The 15,973-nt window shown below is 52.2% G+C and overlaps 1 protein-coding gene across 2 annotated transcripts in view; it reads right to left on the reverse strand.

The window, feature by feature from the left end:
• Positions 1–5,639: 5,639 nt before the first annotated feature.
• The window catches only part of SHANK2 (SH3 and multiple ankyrin repeat domains 2), a 448,993-nt gene continuing 438,659 nt past the window's right edge, over positions 5,640–15,973 (reverse strand). For both annotated transcript variants that reach the window (XM_084755599.1, XM_084755600.1), the window contains one exon: positions 5,640–7,923. In XM_084755599.1, coding sequence (XP_084611725.1) covers positions 7,353–7,923 — 571 coding nt within the window. In that variant the 3' untranslated portion in view covers positions 5,640–7,352. The remainder of the gene's footprint in view (positions 7,924–15,973) is intronic.

The following is a 15,973-nucleotide window of genomic DNA, read 5'->3' on the forward strand; positions in this document are numbered from 1 at the left end:
GAGGCAGGCTGTGGGTCCCTCATCTATGTCCCAGTGTGCATCTAATGAAGGAATGACCCACAAACCCAGTGGGATGAACCCAGCATCAGTCTACCTGTGCTGGTTTCCTGGTTCCCAGAACGCACCTCCTGTCAGATACTCCTGAGCTCCGCCTTCTTGCACACGGCTGTGGACTCCTGTGCCTGCCGCAAACATACGTGGCTTGTCTCTCATGTGGCCCCTTCCCCATAATGGAGAGGAGCAGCCATGTGATCCACTGAGCACCCCTTTTCTCCGCCACCCCCCCCCCAAAGTTGGTTCAAGTGAGGGAGGCCAAGTGCCGTAGAGCACTGAAGGGTTCAGGTTGTAGGTTCCCTCGGAGCTGCTGCATTCTCAGAGTCTCTGACAGGGTCTTTGTAGTCACGTTTCATGAATTGAAAGTGGAGGGTTTGCCTGGAGCTGGCTTAGCCAGTGTGGCCTATGGCCAGGGAGGTCTGCTTCTGCTCCGTTCCGGCTTCCTTTGTGGCTTCAGGGCAGTGGGTCTGTGCTATGGCTGCTCCTGTCCTCCCTGGCTTTGACCTCCACTGTGACAGCTGTGATCTGGGAAGGGCAGAAAGGGAAGAGCCTTCTGACAGGTGGAAAATGCTATGGGAGAAAAAGCCACGGGGATGGGTCAGGATCGAGGTCACTGTGAGTACCAGGGCCAGCTGTGGCTGACACCAGCAGATGCAGGTAGTTCACAGCTGTGAGTGGAGGTTGCGTGTGCCCAGGACTAGGCCTTGGGAACTCCTGTTCCATATGGCATCTACATGTCTGAGCCTCGGTTCCCTCATCTATAAAAGGGACATCAGCTTGATGACAACTCTCAGGGAGCATTGAAGTCCATGCCACACCTAGCCAAGGTGCCTATTTGAGGGGTAGAGTCCCTAAATATGGCAGTCTTGATCATAGATAAGGAAGTTAGGGTGTCTCACTGTTTCAGAATCCAGCCTCCTTCCCCCTCTGTAAGCTGGTGTGGGCTGTGGTCCTAGGCAGTACCGAACGGCCAGAACCTCTGCATTGTGCTACGGACTTGGGAAGGAGACGGGGAGAGGTCATGAGGTTGTCATCAGGTGTGGATTCTGGCCAAGGGGCCTGTTCCCAGGGCACCTGTGGCTTCTTTTCTCCAGGTGGACCTGGCCAGGGAGGGTGTGCGGTGAACTGGACAGACCTCTTCCTTCCGGGATCTGGGCAGGACATGGCTCCACATGGAGACTGTGATGTGCTCTGGAGTACTGCTCTGCCTTATAGCTGGCACACACTCTAGGAGGGCGCCCTGATGTGCCCAGCCTGGCCACCCCCTCTTATGTCAATGCTCTTCTGAGTCCTGGGGTAAAGAAAACATCTTTTTTTTTTTTAAATAACAGTTCTGGGACAGCATCAGAGTGGCTTGATTTTCACCAACATCTGGGAGAGCGGGTGGCTGCTGAGTTAACTCCAGGGTGTGTCCCCAGGATGCCTGGTCATCTCACCCAGTGCCTGTAAACAGTGTCCAGTCTCACCTTTGGGCTCTTAACCCAAGGTCACATGCCTTATGTGGAGGCAATGCTGGCACCTGAAGGTGGTCCTTTCTGCACAGTGACTCAGCTTTTGGGATTGTTGGGACCTGCCCTGCCTGAAACTCCATGACCTGTGTGTCCACAGCCTGCTGACTGGAGGACAGCCACATGACAGTCTTGAGGCTTGGTGGGAGAATTCTGAGTCTGAGGTACTGCTCACACCTTTAAGGTGTATGGGGGGGGGGAGAGGGGGGAGAGGGGGGAGAGGGGGGAGAGGGGGGAACAGGGGAGGAAGGGGAAGAGAGAGGAGGGGAGAGGAGGGGAGAACCACTCTGTGGCATGCCAGTGCACATAGTATGGTGCACATCCTGCCTCTGCACCAGCAGGCTGAGGAGACATGGTGTGTGGTGGCATCACTCTCCTCTCTGGCAAGAGTCCCCAGGGGCTCACTATACTTGTGACTAGTCCAGACCCAGAGACAAAATGCTTGCTTCCACTGTGTGTCCCACCCTGAGGCCACTCAGATATGTCTGACATTTTGATTCCTAGAAACAGTTTACAGTTGTGAGGTCAGAATTGCACCGACATACTTCTAGTGACTTCTAGTGTCCTTTTCCTTTCAAAAGAGGACAGTGTGTGGTCTTAGTCACTAGAATGCACATATTTTGTGCATTTTTTTTTTTTTAGCAAAACAAGAAACCAAAGACCACTGCTGACCTTGGTAAGCGTGACTGACCAGCATCACCACCAGGGGGCGACACAACACAAGCGCTGCCCACCCCCCAATGGCTTCAAAAAAAAAAAGACAACACCCCCCACCCCCATATGATAATTCTCTAAAACATGTTTGTATTTAAATGAAAATACGGGACGTGTTATAGCAGAGAGCATTTTTAATGGAAAATTAATTGATAACACAATTCTGTTTAAACGTTCTCTATTTTTAAGCGTAAACGACTGTGTGTGTTCCACAGTCTTCTGATGAGAAGGGGCCCCACCCAAGGGCTAGCTCCTCTCAGCACTCGGTTCTCCAGTCGGGCTTTGTCTCTTTAGGTTGTGCATTGATATGGGCGTCTCGGTTCAGAAGACAAGGCACTAGAACTATTTTTTTTTTTTATCAGCTACATTATACATTGAAGATATAGTGATTCTCTCATCAAATATACATTTACAGTATGGTAGTATGCAGATTAGTTCAAAACACCCAAGGCACACACTTTGTTTGTTGGTTTTTAAATCAAATTTTCTATTCGGTATATTTATTTGAAGGCTCATATTAAAGTTTCGGATTGGCTGTTAACAGAGTTCTAGCAGAAGCCTCGAACAGTGGCTGTTGTGACTTTAAACATAAACCAGCAAAGACTGTGAGCTGCAGACCCACGTCCCAGAGCACAGGACAAAACAGTGTCATCAGGACAGTGGGGACTTGAAGGGTGAGCCATGGGGTTGCTAGAAATGGGGTAGGGAACCGGACACTGCCAGACTCTACCCGAAGGAGGCATTTTGTGTGCCAGTGGCTGTGTGACCCCCCCTCCTTCCGGGACGTTCCAACCCAGGGCATCTACAGGTGCAGGCATGGTCTAGACCCCTGGAGAGCAAATGCCTCAAGTACAGTTCAAGTAAATAGAGGATCGGCCCTGACGAATGCCCACTTACCAAGAGGTCTGGGGGGAAAAACCACCGGGGGGGAGGGGAGCTGATGGTCTGGGAGCATCCTACTGGAGGAGCATAGGGAGCAAAGGACAAAGATGGGGACACAGTGGGACACACTTGAATGAAGGGTGTGGCCCAAGGAGAGACCCTGTTGGGGGAACTCAGGAGGCCAGAGAGGCTCAGTGTTTTTCAGATACACTTCCAGGAGTGCACAGATGGCGCTGGGCTCCTGGTTCGGCTGTTTGCCAAAGACCCAGCTTCCATCTCGCTCTCCTGGCCTTAGCCTGCTGCTGCAGCTGGAAGCATCACCCGGTTAGGCCAGCCAGAGGAGCCACTAGGTCTTCAGCTCCCATGGCCTGGGGCCAGCTGACAACCCTCAGCACTGTGAGGGCATCTCTCCTCCCCAGGAAAGAGGGAACAGAGCCTGGCTCAGTCTTCGGGGTGCCCCTGTGCACCATCCCGAAGCAAAGAGGACAGCCAAGCCTGGGGCCCAATGCTCACACAACGGGTCACACAAGCCCATTTTGACATTTTGCACAATTCTGAAATAATATACAAGGTTTCCATTTAGACAATGAGGGCACTTGAGGAAACAGGCCTGAGGTGAAGCAGCTGAGGGAAAGATGCCATCCTGTCATCTTGTCCAGATAAAGCAGATAAAGTGTGCCAACACCCTACTTCAGATGACAAGCTTGACAGCTCTGAAGGAGTCTGTTCCATTTTCCCCTTTGTAATCAGAACCACAACCTTATTGCAAGAGTATATTTATTTTTTTTTACAGTAATTTTGGTTGCCATACAAGAGATTGAAGGATTTGGGGGGAAAAGTGCAAAGTACAGGAACTTCTCTCTCTCTCTCTCTCCCTCCCTCCTTCTTTCTTTCTCTCTCTATTTCTAAATAAATAAAGCCTAAAAAAGAAAAAGAGCACAAAATTAACAGCAACAAAGATAATGTGACATGTGTTGTTACACACAAACTATAGTGTGAAACATGGTAGTATTTAAAACCCAAAGTTGCTAATGGGAGAAAAAAATATCAATATTTGTGGCCCCCCCTACCTGCACACACAAAAAAGTCATTGCCAGGTCAGCTGGGTAATTGCTTGTTCAATAACTCAGGAAAAAAAAAAGTCACCATTTTATTAACTAAAGTATCACAAATAATTCTTATGTAAAGTTTCAGCACGCCAGCAGTCACATTGAGTTATTTTTAATTGTATGAATTAAATCTAAAATGCGCATAGACCCCCGAGAGTAGGGATCCTGGCGGGTATACACAATTTACAGCTTGAGAGATTTTGGTTTTGTATACACAATATTACAGAAACTAGGCATGTAAATTTATGCAGTTATTTAAATTACAGTATATAACAAAAGTTGATCTTAAAACCTGGAATAGTGGTAACATGGTCCTTATGAGCAGTTTAACATCTGATTCACCACTGAAGAGGGTCTTGGGGTTAGGGCCTGGTCCTGACTTGTTCCCAGTGTTGGGGGGAACACTAGGCGGCAATTTCAATGAGGGACTATTGCTTTCTGAGCAAAATCAACTGTCAGAGACAGAGACTCAGTCATTTAGGCCAATGTGTGTGTTTGGGTGGTGGGGGGTGGGGTAGGTTCCAATAGGTCCAGCTATGTTTCTGTGACCAGACACTGCAAAGCAAAGCTGGTCTATCAGCTCCCAAGGCTGGCAGTCAGCTTGCTTCTGCTTGGTGGCTATGTGGCCTGAAGTCTAAGGAAGGCAGTCGTGGCCTGTCACCCGCTGCCTAAGTTCAGCGGGCCCCAAGCCACCAGATCTCCTGCCCAGCATCTGCCTGGCACTGAGCACAGAGGTAATACCAAGCAGAGGCAAAGGAGAGGAGCCCAGTGACATGGCACACTGAGGGGACTTCGAAGAACCACCCACTGGAAGACAAGTTAATGGTGGGGCCACATTTTCACACTCTGAATTCTTCTTCACTGGCTACCTGGCAGTGTCTGGATTTGCAGTGTCTCTGGAGCCTGACTGACTCATTCACTTGCCTTGCTGTGGGAAAATGACCAAACCCAGAGCAAGGTGTTCAACAGTCACCTGGTGCCAGTTGATCAGATGATTCAGAAGTTGGGATTGACCTGCAAAGGGCTTGGGGGGACCGAATAAGATTCCAAGCCTTGTTCTCCATATCAAGGGGCACATTCATAATGGCTTGCACAAGTGCACACACAAACACACACACACACACACACGTTGTGTGAGTGTGTGTGTGTGTGCACGCGCACGCATGCATTATTTTTGGAGAAACTGTCAAGTTGTGGATTCTAATCCTTTTGAAGAAATAACTGCTTGTCAATGATGAAGTTCTGGCAAAAGCTGGAAAGCGACCCAATGCTGCAGGTTCTGATGTGTCCAGGGAAAGGGTGACTTTTAAAAGGTCTCCTGTGTAATTGTCCCAAGGAAATGGTATTGTTAAACCACAAGCCTTTTTCCCCCCCCCTTTTAGCGTTCCAGCACTAGGTGGCACACAGGCTGCCCAGTAGACCAGCCACTTTTTTTCCCCCTTAAAATATTGTGCTTATGAACTATCTGTACACATATTTAAACTTGCAGTAAAGAAAGAGAATTTTTTTTTTAGTTGCTAAATTTTATGTGTTCATTCTAGAGCTGTTCCAGGCCTCGTCAGACACGTGGTTGTAAGTGGAAGTGAAGGGAAAAAAAAGTAAAAAAAAAAAAAAGTTTTATAATTAGAGATGGGCTGAGCTAGTTCTGAAATAATAAAACCGTAACCTGACATTCACATCCCCTCTGAGTGCGGGGAAGGGGGTGGGGTGTATGGGAGCCTAGCCGGCTGCGTGGTGGCTGTGTGCAGTGTGACCTCCCTGGGATGTTAGAGGTATTGTTTTGAGAGGGAGAGATCTAGGGGGGCAAGAAGAGTAGGCTCAGTGGCTGGGCCTGAGATGTGGCTTGGTCCAGGATGCTCCCAGCTTCCTTTCCATGCATACCAACACTCACCACAGCCTATGCCCCACTTTCTCTTCTCCACCAGGTCCTGACCGCGGGCTTCTCTGAGACCCAGATGTATGGTTAAGACAAGCTGGTGGGATCCCCACTATCTGAAAGAAGGGAGAAAGGCCCCTGAGTTCCACCTCTCTTGGCCTATGAGAACCAAAGGGCTGCCTCAGCAGGATGCTCACCCATGGCCCGGTGTGGAACAGAGGGCATGGTATCCCATTGGCTCACAGGGGGGTCAACTTCCCTGTGGCGGCCCTGCTTAACCATGAGCCTCGGGTCTTCTTGTCCTTGTTAGAGCGGATGCTCACCTGTTCTGACCTCTGTGGAGCTCAGCAGACATCCAATTAAAGTAAAAATTGAGAGCCTCCACCTCTCCCTCCTAGGCAGATGCTCTGGGCAGACAAACCTGCTCTCGTCTCGGAGGAGGTTGTGTGCTTGGGCAGCCACACACACCGGCTGGCTCTGCAGCCAGGCCTCTCTCCTCCTCAGGATCGTGACTTTGTGCTTTGACTAACTCCGTGTGACTTTGGCCACCCTGGAATTATGCTAATCGGTTTGCAGAAATAAAGAGAGTTAAGCAAGCTGGGCACGATCCTGTCCACACAGCCACCACTGCCAAGGACCTTGGGGCCAAAGAAAGCTCAGATGCATGTCACAGGAGTCGGACAAGGAGGCAGATGGGACGGACAGTGTTTCTCTACCAGCTGGCTCAGGCAGGGCTCACCTGGAGCTGCTCACTGAGAGCCAAGCACAGGGGAGGGACAGGAGCCAAGGAGCCCACCCAGGAACCACAGGCCTGAAGAAAGGCTGTGTTCTGGGGCTGAGGGGTGAGAGCTGCCCAGGAGGCAGAGGAGGGAGGCCTCAGGAGGTATCTGGAGTACACTGGTACCTGCCACAGAAGGAGAGGGTCCCACATGCCATCGACGGGAGCCTCTGAGACCATGACAGAAAAACCCCCCTTACCGTCCCTTTGGACAGAAGCCGCCCAAGAAATCTGCACGGAGAGCTGGGTTGTTTTTTGAGGCCCTGGTTTGGCCATACCAAGGACACCCACAGCACTTCTTTGGGTACCCAGAGACAAACCCACGGACCGGAGATTGGTGCTCTCAGCCTCTGCTTGGCCACCACACATGTCAACATAAGCCCATCTCTACTTATAACAGAGGAGTCTGTGAAGGCCCAGGGCAACCACCCTTATCTGTCCAGCAGCTGCTTCAAAGCCCTTTCTATGTTCATCCTATGCCCAACTCGAGTCACCCCAAGATCGATCAAGTCTTCCTTCTGGAGGTTCGGCAGGTGGCTGCCGTCAATCTCATTGTCCATGAAGGTCTCCTTGTGTTCACCCAAGTTCAGACTTTCCAGCCAGTCTGCCACATCTGGTTTTGTCCACAGGTGGACAGGCTTAGTTGTAAAAGGCTTATTTGAGATTGGCTGTTGCAGTATTGAAGGGGATGGCGACCTGCTGCGTCCTGCTGGGTTCAAGCCAAAGAGGTCCCCTGCGGGGGACTGGCTCGGAAGGCTAAAGACATCTGAGAGTGTGGGGGAGGGAGAGGCTGCGGCAGCAGATGGAGGGGTGGGCAGAATCTCTTTGCTCAACTCCGTTGGCGAGACCACAGGGCTTGGGGCACGTCTTGGTCCTGAGGTCCTGCTTTCATAGTCGGGGGGCCGGCTCTGCAGGGTGATGGGCTGGGAGGTGCCGGGGCGAACAGTGAAGGTGACCGTCGTGCTCCGTGTACCTGAGACAGTGCTCATGACCTCCGGGCTTCTGAAACAGCAATGACAGAAGAAGAGTATCACTTCCAGGTCCCTGAGGATCATGGTGGGGGCGGGGCGGGGCGGGGGAGGGGCACCCACACCACGGCAGAGGATCTGCACTGGCAGCGATGCAGACTGCCATGCCAGTCAGAAAGGGGGAATGGAGCAGGAGGCACTGCAGCACAGCAAGTCAGCCACTCACCTGGCCTAGGCCGGGAGGAGCTTGGAGGGACCCTCCTGTGCAGGCCAGAATGAGCCCAGGCCTTCTCCAGCAAAATACACCACCTAGGGGACTCTCTTTCTCAGTACCCTGCCAGGGCTCTGCTTAGGGTTAAAGTCCTTGGGTTTTGGACCATTGTAGGGCCAGCCCTGCTTCAGAAGTGCCACACAGGCATGTCGGCTTAGAAGAACTTCTCCTTGGATGCTGAGGTGCTGAGGTGCAGAGCATCCAGGTAGCTAGTGCCAAGTTCTGCAGGGGGGGGGGGGTGTCTCTTCACAGGGAACCCTGTGTGTCACTGCATGCTGGCCTTATCACGAAGACCCTTCTCCCAGTGGTGGCCACAAGTGTCCTTCTTGCTACATCTGGGTAGCTGAAGTCTCGGAACAGGGAGGGGGCAGGCTCAACTGTCATATAGCCAACCTCCGCAGGCCCACTGTGGGTGGACTGTTGTGCATTGGGAGGAGGTCCTACTGGGTGCCCAGGAAGTTCTTGCTCTCACTCGCCTATCTGGGGGTGGTCATTTTTTATGAAATGACCGACCCCGCCCATGTTGCTCAGCCCCCCCCACCCCCAGGCCTCTCTCCAAATGCTGCTGCTTGTTCTGCTGTCTCCAGACTGCAACCTCGAGACCACAGATGCCACCAAGGTGAAAACAAGTGTCTCCTGACCTGGGCTTGCTCATGTGAATTGTGCCCCTCGCACTTCTGGAAAGGTCCATCCTGCCACAGGCACAGCCTAGACTGAAGTGGCGCAGAGTTTAGCTCACATGTCTTTATGTTCTGTATAAGCTGGTCAGAATTGAGGGTCCCCGAGTTTACCTCGTAACTGTCAGGGTGGGGCTCCTGAAGTGGTATGTAGTGGTGGCCTGCTTTGAGCTAAACTCCTTACAGTGTTGGTACACTGAACTTTGGGGAGCCCTTGCAGGGCACATAGATGCTAGCAGACTAGGATCTGTAGAGCTTAAGTGAATGGAGAGAGCCTGCAGCAATGGACCCTTGACCTTACTCTGCCTGCCCCTTTCACTTGCCTGCTGCGTGTTTGGGTGAAGCTGGTCACTCAGGCCCCTCTCTGTTCTGGAGAATACTACTAGGGTTAGCAGCGATATTTCAACTGTGGGATATGGCGGGGGAGAGAGGAGGTGTGGGTGCAGTGGGCCAGGACTCTGCTGTGGATGGGACCATTGGACCTGCAGCAGTGGCTTCTGGCAACTGCAGGCACATGGGGGTTGGGTCCCCAGAGTGCTCCCCAACCCAAGTTTGCTCACAGGGCCTGCCCCTGAAGCTCCGGGTCATCTCAGCAGGCCTTAGGCAGCACACAGAATGGAGACCCTGCAGCTCATCTGGGATATGCAGCTGAAACTCTGAGGACATGGTAAGGGTCTACAGAACCTGCCATGTCCCCTCCAACTTTCAGCATGTAGGACCAGCCTGAATAAGCACTGCAGCTACACAGGTCTCTTTGCAATTGGGGACGGGGTGTGGCTCATTTCTAGCATGCGGCACTTCCCTATATAGAAGTGAGGTTATCCTAGGAGCCTTAGGGAGGACAGGGGAGCCAGGGGAGTGTCCTATAGGAGCTCCTGAGCACCAGTGAAGAATCAGTGTGAAGCTCTGTGCCCAGCGCTGGCCTGACGCTTAGTTTGGAGCCATGTGGTGGGCATGTCAGTCCCCCGAGGGCTAGAAGATACCTGGGCACTGTTTAGCAGTGTCTCTAACCCCAGTACCCTGGGCTGGCCTGGCATTTTGGTTAGGATGGACTCAGCAGGCAGCAGATGCTGCTGGGAAGCAGGGGTAGGAACAAGGACAGCGGCACACAGGAAACACACGAATCTCGGCAGGCCACACTTACTTCTGCTCAGCATGACCCTCTTCTGCAAACAGCGCCATGGGAGCAAATAGAAACGACACAGGGCGTGGTTGAGATGACACTGCAGAACGGACTGGAAAGCAAGGAGAGGCAGCAGCCTCCCTCCTCTTGGGTGGAAAGAAGGTGGGGTTGAGCCCTGGCTAAATGGTCTACCTCAGAACCCTCCTGGCAGGAAGCCCAGTGGCTCAGGCCGGGCACTCACATGAGCAAGGGAACCCACACGCTGCCTTCTCTGGCGTGCTGTGAGGCACTCAAGGAAGCAAGGAAGGAATGAAGGAAGGATCTATGTTAGCGGCTCACAGCTATTTCTCTCACTTGGAAGAATGAGTCAATGTTCCCAGTGGACCAGGCCAACCTGCCCAGGCTAGGGCTTTCCATCCAGTTTACACCATGGTATGGCGGTCAGCCCAGCAGCTAATGGTAGGGAATACAGTCCCAGCAACATGCTTGGGGCCTACAGGTGCCCCACCCAGCAGGGCGAGCAATGGTGGACTAGCAGTGGTGGCTGGCCTGCTGGCCTGCTCTGAGCCTTCTGGGTAGCCTGCCTCCTTCCTGGTGAATCACACTGTCATGACTCACTGGATCCTCCCTCGTGCGCAGATCATTATGTTGCTAGGCAACGGCTGGTCTACTGGGCTGCACGTACGGAAAGAAGTCTGTTACCCTGATTTAGAATAGGTACACACTCACAAACACCCGCCTCTGGGAGGATCATCTCTAGCCTGCTTTTTTAAAATCAAATTCATTTAAAAATGTGAGAATTAAGAAACAAAACAAAACCAGCTCAAGAGCAAATGCAGCTGTTGGCAGGCGAGCTTCACCTGTCTTCCCTGGCAGGAGCTGGGGAGGCGGGTGGGCAACCAGACTCATGCTGTGGTTACCAACTCAGTCTGGACCTACGCAGAAGGGCGGGCTCCTCGTGGGCCAGCACTGGCCCTTCTGAGCGTGGCCCCCTCAGCCCTAGTCTCACCTCTGTGTGAGACACTAAGGTCTAAACCACTTTCTCTCCTCTTTCCCTTCCTCCATCCCCGCTCCCTTCTTTTTGGTGACTTGAGGCAGAGTCTCACTGTAGCCCCAGGTTAGTTTAGAACTTCTAGCAATCCCCCTGCCCCAGCATCGGGATTATGGGTGTATAGAATGGCATCAGACTTCCTTCTTATGAAGCCGCTCTGCCTTTCCAGGCTTCTACAAATGGGGTGCAGGAAGGAGAACGGGGTCATGGGGTTCGCACTGTAGAGGCAGCACCCTTGCTGCCTCCTGGGACTTTTCTAGGGTTCTTCCAGAAAGAATGGGTGTGGGGGACACTGCAGCCTCAAGCTCAGCACACTGCCATGGTTCCCACCTTGCTCACAAGTCACCAGGACAGGGAGGTAGCTACTTCCGGAAGGCACTGTGATAGGGTCTTGTCAAAGGAGAGATGAGACCAAGACAGAAGACCTGAGCGGGGCTAGAGGTGGCTTCGCGGTTAAGAGCACTGGCTGCTCTTACAGGGGACCCAGGTTCAAATCCTAGCACCCGCACACTTGGTTCAGCTATCTAACTCCAGTTTCAGAGGATCCAACACCCTCTTCTGGCCCCTGCGAGCACTACATGAATGTGGCGCACATACACACGCAGGCAAAAACATCCATTGCACGTAAACATAAATACTTTCTAAAAAGGAGACCTGCCATTTGGTGGTGGTCAAAGGAAGGGACTCTGTCGGACTAGTCACCTCCATATGTGGACAGTGGCAGAAAGTGTCAGGCTGTCCCCAGCGGAGCTCACCTCAGTACTGAGTGCTGCCCCTTGGCAGCACCATTACCTTCCTGCTTTGGTTGGTGACCAAAGTACTGAGCTTGAGATGTCATGGGACAGAAGCCCATGCTCTGGGACCAGTTGGTCACAGCAGCTTAACAATCAGATTGATTAATTTCAGAACTGAGGGGCTGGACAAAACTGGTGAGCCAACCAAAAGCCAGGGGCAGTAGATGCTACAGTTCAGAGCCATGGGAGGACAGTGCGGGTAGCAGGGATTGAATAAAGCTCCATGGGTACCTGTAACACTGTCTGGCTCAGGGACCTTGGAGACTCGGACTTCCTTAGTACAACTGTTTTCCTCCCAAGCTCCCATGGGCTTTGGCAAGGTGAAGACCAAACTCTGGGTCTCTCATAGATTCACCACAAAGGACGGACAGTTGAGTATGTGCCACACCCTTTGGGAGGAGCCACAGAGACTCCATTAAGCACTCACTGCCCTGGGCTCTAGGGAGGATGAACGCAAGCTAAGTGTTTCCATGAAGGCTGGAAGAAAACGGGTTTTTTCCTTCCTAAGTCATGCCTGGTGTCTGGTCACAGGCAGCTTGACTGACTGCTCAGTGCTTACAGGCAGGCAGCCGGGTCTTCAGCGTCTCCAAGGCACCTCTTGTCTCTAGCAACAGATGCCGCCCCTCTTCAGCATGAACCTTGGATGCATCCTCCCCATGCCACATGTAGCCTGGGAATGCCAAGGACACTGGAGTCCACTCCTGGTGAGCCATGGTAAGTCTGTGCATGCTCTCCATCCCCTGGATCTGATCCTGAGTTCCCACAGCCTGCTCGCTCCTTGCTGGGTGGCCCGACTCTGCCTCCTCCGTATGGAGAGTCCATCTGGCCCAGCGTCACACTCTCCACCCACTGGGTTCAGGATGCTGTGCTTCCGGTTTCTGCATAACTGGCTCCTTTGTGCATTTTAGGTCATTGAAAGTCTCTTCTTTAGAGTGCCGGATCCTTTCTAACTGGATGGAGCACTGTTTCCCCTCTGTGGCACATGTCACACATCATTCTGTCTTCTTTAGTATTGGCCATTTTTTCATCTCAAGGGATAGCACCCTCCCCATGAGGGAACAGTGGCCGTGCTTTCTCAGTGGCACGTATCTCTCAAATGACAAATTTTGAGCACCACATGGCACCTGGCACCCTGGGCCATCAACAGGCTGCTTGGGTAGATGATGATGAGCTTGTTTTCCAGCTCTGGAGGGCTGCAGTATCCTCTGTGGTGCTGTCCTCTTCTCTCTCCTTTCTTGGGCTTGGTACTGGGCTACAGACAATGCTATAGCGGTTTAGCGAACTCCCTCCCATGGCTGGTCATTGGTCCTATGCAGCTTTAACCAGGACACCTAAATGCCCTGCTTACATCCATAAAGCAGCAACAATGTCAGTCAGGCCTGCCACCTCCACTGTGGGCCAGATTCATGAGCAGATGACAGAGACCTCTAAAAGTCAATAGTCCAACTGAAGGACATGCCAGGCTCACCTATGAAGTGTTTGCTTCTCTAGCCCACAGGGGCTGAGGCAGACACCAACACAGCCCATCCTCCAAGTTCTAGGCTCTTGGAGGAGGGCAGAGCTGCTAAGCAGGGGCTCTGTGGTCAGGGACCAGCCAGTAGAAGGAAAGCCTGTGGGCGCAGTGGGTAGAGACAACGATTGTAGAAGCAAGGCCCACCCACCAGCTTCCTTCCTTCACTTTGGTCTGGTCTGACTCTCTTAACAAGAACGCGTCAGCATCAGACCTGTGGACAGAGCTGCTCACGGCCTTTTCAGACGAGGCCTAAGAAAGCCTGTGACTGGAATTCCCTTTCGATATATTCGTAATTAAATGTGTATAAATTCCACATTGTTCTGACTTTGGGGCAAGTCTAGAAACTATGAAGTTAGACTCCCTTATACTCCCCAGGAAGCAAGCGCGAGGCCACCTAATGCTTTGCTCTTCCCTGAACCCTGTCCTGGTGCCAGCATAAGACCAAGTCTCTCAGAGCTGGCAAGAGACCCCAGCAGAAGACAAAAGTATTATTTCAAAAGGCCAAGTGCAGCGAAGCTCTTGCCCGAGTGGAACCACCAGGGAACACTCTTGAGAGACAGCTCTTCCTTGGTGAGCAACGCCGCTCTTGAGGAAACAGGGTCTCTCTCTCTCTCTCTGCCTTAATGTGTCGCTTCAGAAAGCATAGCCAGTTTTCAGCTTTCCTGGAAACCCTCATTTCCTTTTCCCCCCTCTGTAATAATTCCCTCCATTTGACTTGGAACTCCTTTTTGCCCAGGGTTGTTCAAGACTCAACTTTCAGAAGCATTTACAAGCAGTGCCTGGTGAGTGAACCTCCAGTTGTCATCCTGGGCCTCACAGTGAAGGCAGCAGGGAAGCATCCGAGCAATGTGAACTAGAGGCCAATGCCGCTAAGACAAGAGGCCAAGCTTGGTCACCTCTAACACCCATCAATGGTTCCATGAACTGCTGCCATAACTTGTGGTCCTCCAGGTCTTGCGGTTGCACCTGGCATCCCAGGGTGCCCATGCCCAATATGGTGCGATCCTTAGGTTTGAAAAGCAGGGTCAGAGGTAAGTTCTCTACTGCTTGAGGCCAACAACTGTCATCTCTACCCTCAGCAGCCGGAGGCGTCCAGGTCTAATGGCTGCTCTCGTCTTCTTAGGAGCTCAGTCTTAAAGATGGTCATCAACAGTGCGCCCTGTCTCTGGAGCCAATGCCCAGCCTCAGCTTAGGAAGAGAATCTTCTCGTAGAATCCCTTTGACTCTGCCTTCATGGCTCTGATGACCAGTTTCTTCCTCTCTGCTGGTACCTATGTGACAGCATCCCCGGGGTTTGGAGGGGCTATGTGGGTGCTGGCTAAAGTCCTTGCTGTGAGGAGCTTCGGCCATGAGAAAACTGGCTAGGTGGCAGTTCTTGGCTACTGAAATAGTGCTGGTGATGTTCTCTCTGAGTCAACCCCCCCTCCCCATCTGGTGCCCACCTAGAGTAAGGAAAGACAAAAGTCTCAGGCCTCAGGGGAGGGTAAGTCTCCCTCCCTCTACTAGGAGCTACCAGACATTGTCTAACCAGAAAAAGAAAGGACAGGGGAACATCTGCTGCCATTCAGAAGCATCCCCACCCCATGCCACCTGAGGAGACCAGAGAGGCTACAATACCTGTTTAGCCTCTCTGAAGAATGGACTTAATACCCAGGACCCTGATGCCCAGTGGTCACAAACACCACCCCGAGGGCTTGCAAATGTTACTTTCACAAGTGTGGGAGTACCGTAACGGTCTGCACTACTACATAGGGAAAGGGCTGAAACAGGCACATTTTAAGATTGCCTTGGGACATCTGCACATGTATAATAAAACTTGCATGTGTGTGTGTGTGGTTACCTTCACCAGAAGTGGGGGGTTTCTGCAGAGGTCTCCTAGCTGGCAGGGAGCCACAGAAGCTTGCGTCTGCGTACCACCTGTAGCAGGTGTCCTGTTAACAGGAGGCAGCATCCACACCGCTTCTCTACAACAGCGACCAATTGGTATTTCTCAGAGGAGTAAAGGAGCCATCCAAGCCATTCATTTACAACCAAACTGAAAGGTAACCGGGAGAACTGTGGCTCACAGCCCAGCCCTTAAGACCCAAATGCAGTGTGATGTCCCCGATTAATGGACTTGGTTGCTTGAATCAGATGCCTGCCCAGCAGGAGAATAGAGACTTCATCAGTCAAAACGATGAAAACTGAGCTCAGCTGTCAGGGAAAGACACACAGAAGCGGGAAGACAGCACGCATGTACATCACACACGGGAACAAAAACATAAAAGCCACGAGAGAGGGCGGGCCCCGCAAGGCTGACGAGTACCATCCCGAAGAACCTTCTGTTTGGGCTTAGAATGAGTTTATTCCACTCCCATCCCAATGGCGGTAGCTTGTTAGACCCTACATGATGCTGAAAAATGGCCTGTTTGGGCTCATCTGACAATGATTCCTTTGTGGCGTCTGTCCCTGGGTGGGGTGATGCAGGTATTCATCCAGAGCAATGCCCGGCTGCTTCCTACTCCTCAACCCCACTGGTGATTGAGAGAGAGGGGACGACACACCCATGTTCAGACAACTGGCCACATCGCCCACCCTCTGGCCACCTCTGTTGACCAGTTTGGGTTTTAATGGAGCAAAGGTCTGGAGGGAACAGAGCAGAGGCCTGAGCTTCCT

Source organism: Acomys minous, assembly GCF_964271855.1.
Source record: "Acomys minous genome assembly, chromosome: 2".
Classification (NCBI taxonomy): Eukaryota; Metazoa; Chordata; class Mammalia; order Rodentia; family Muridae; genus Acomys; species Acomys minous.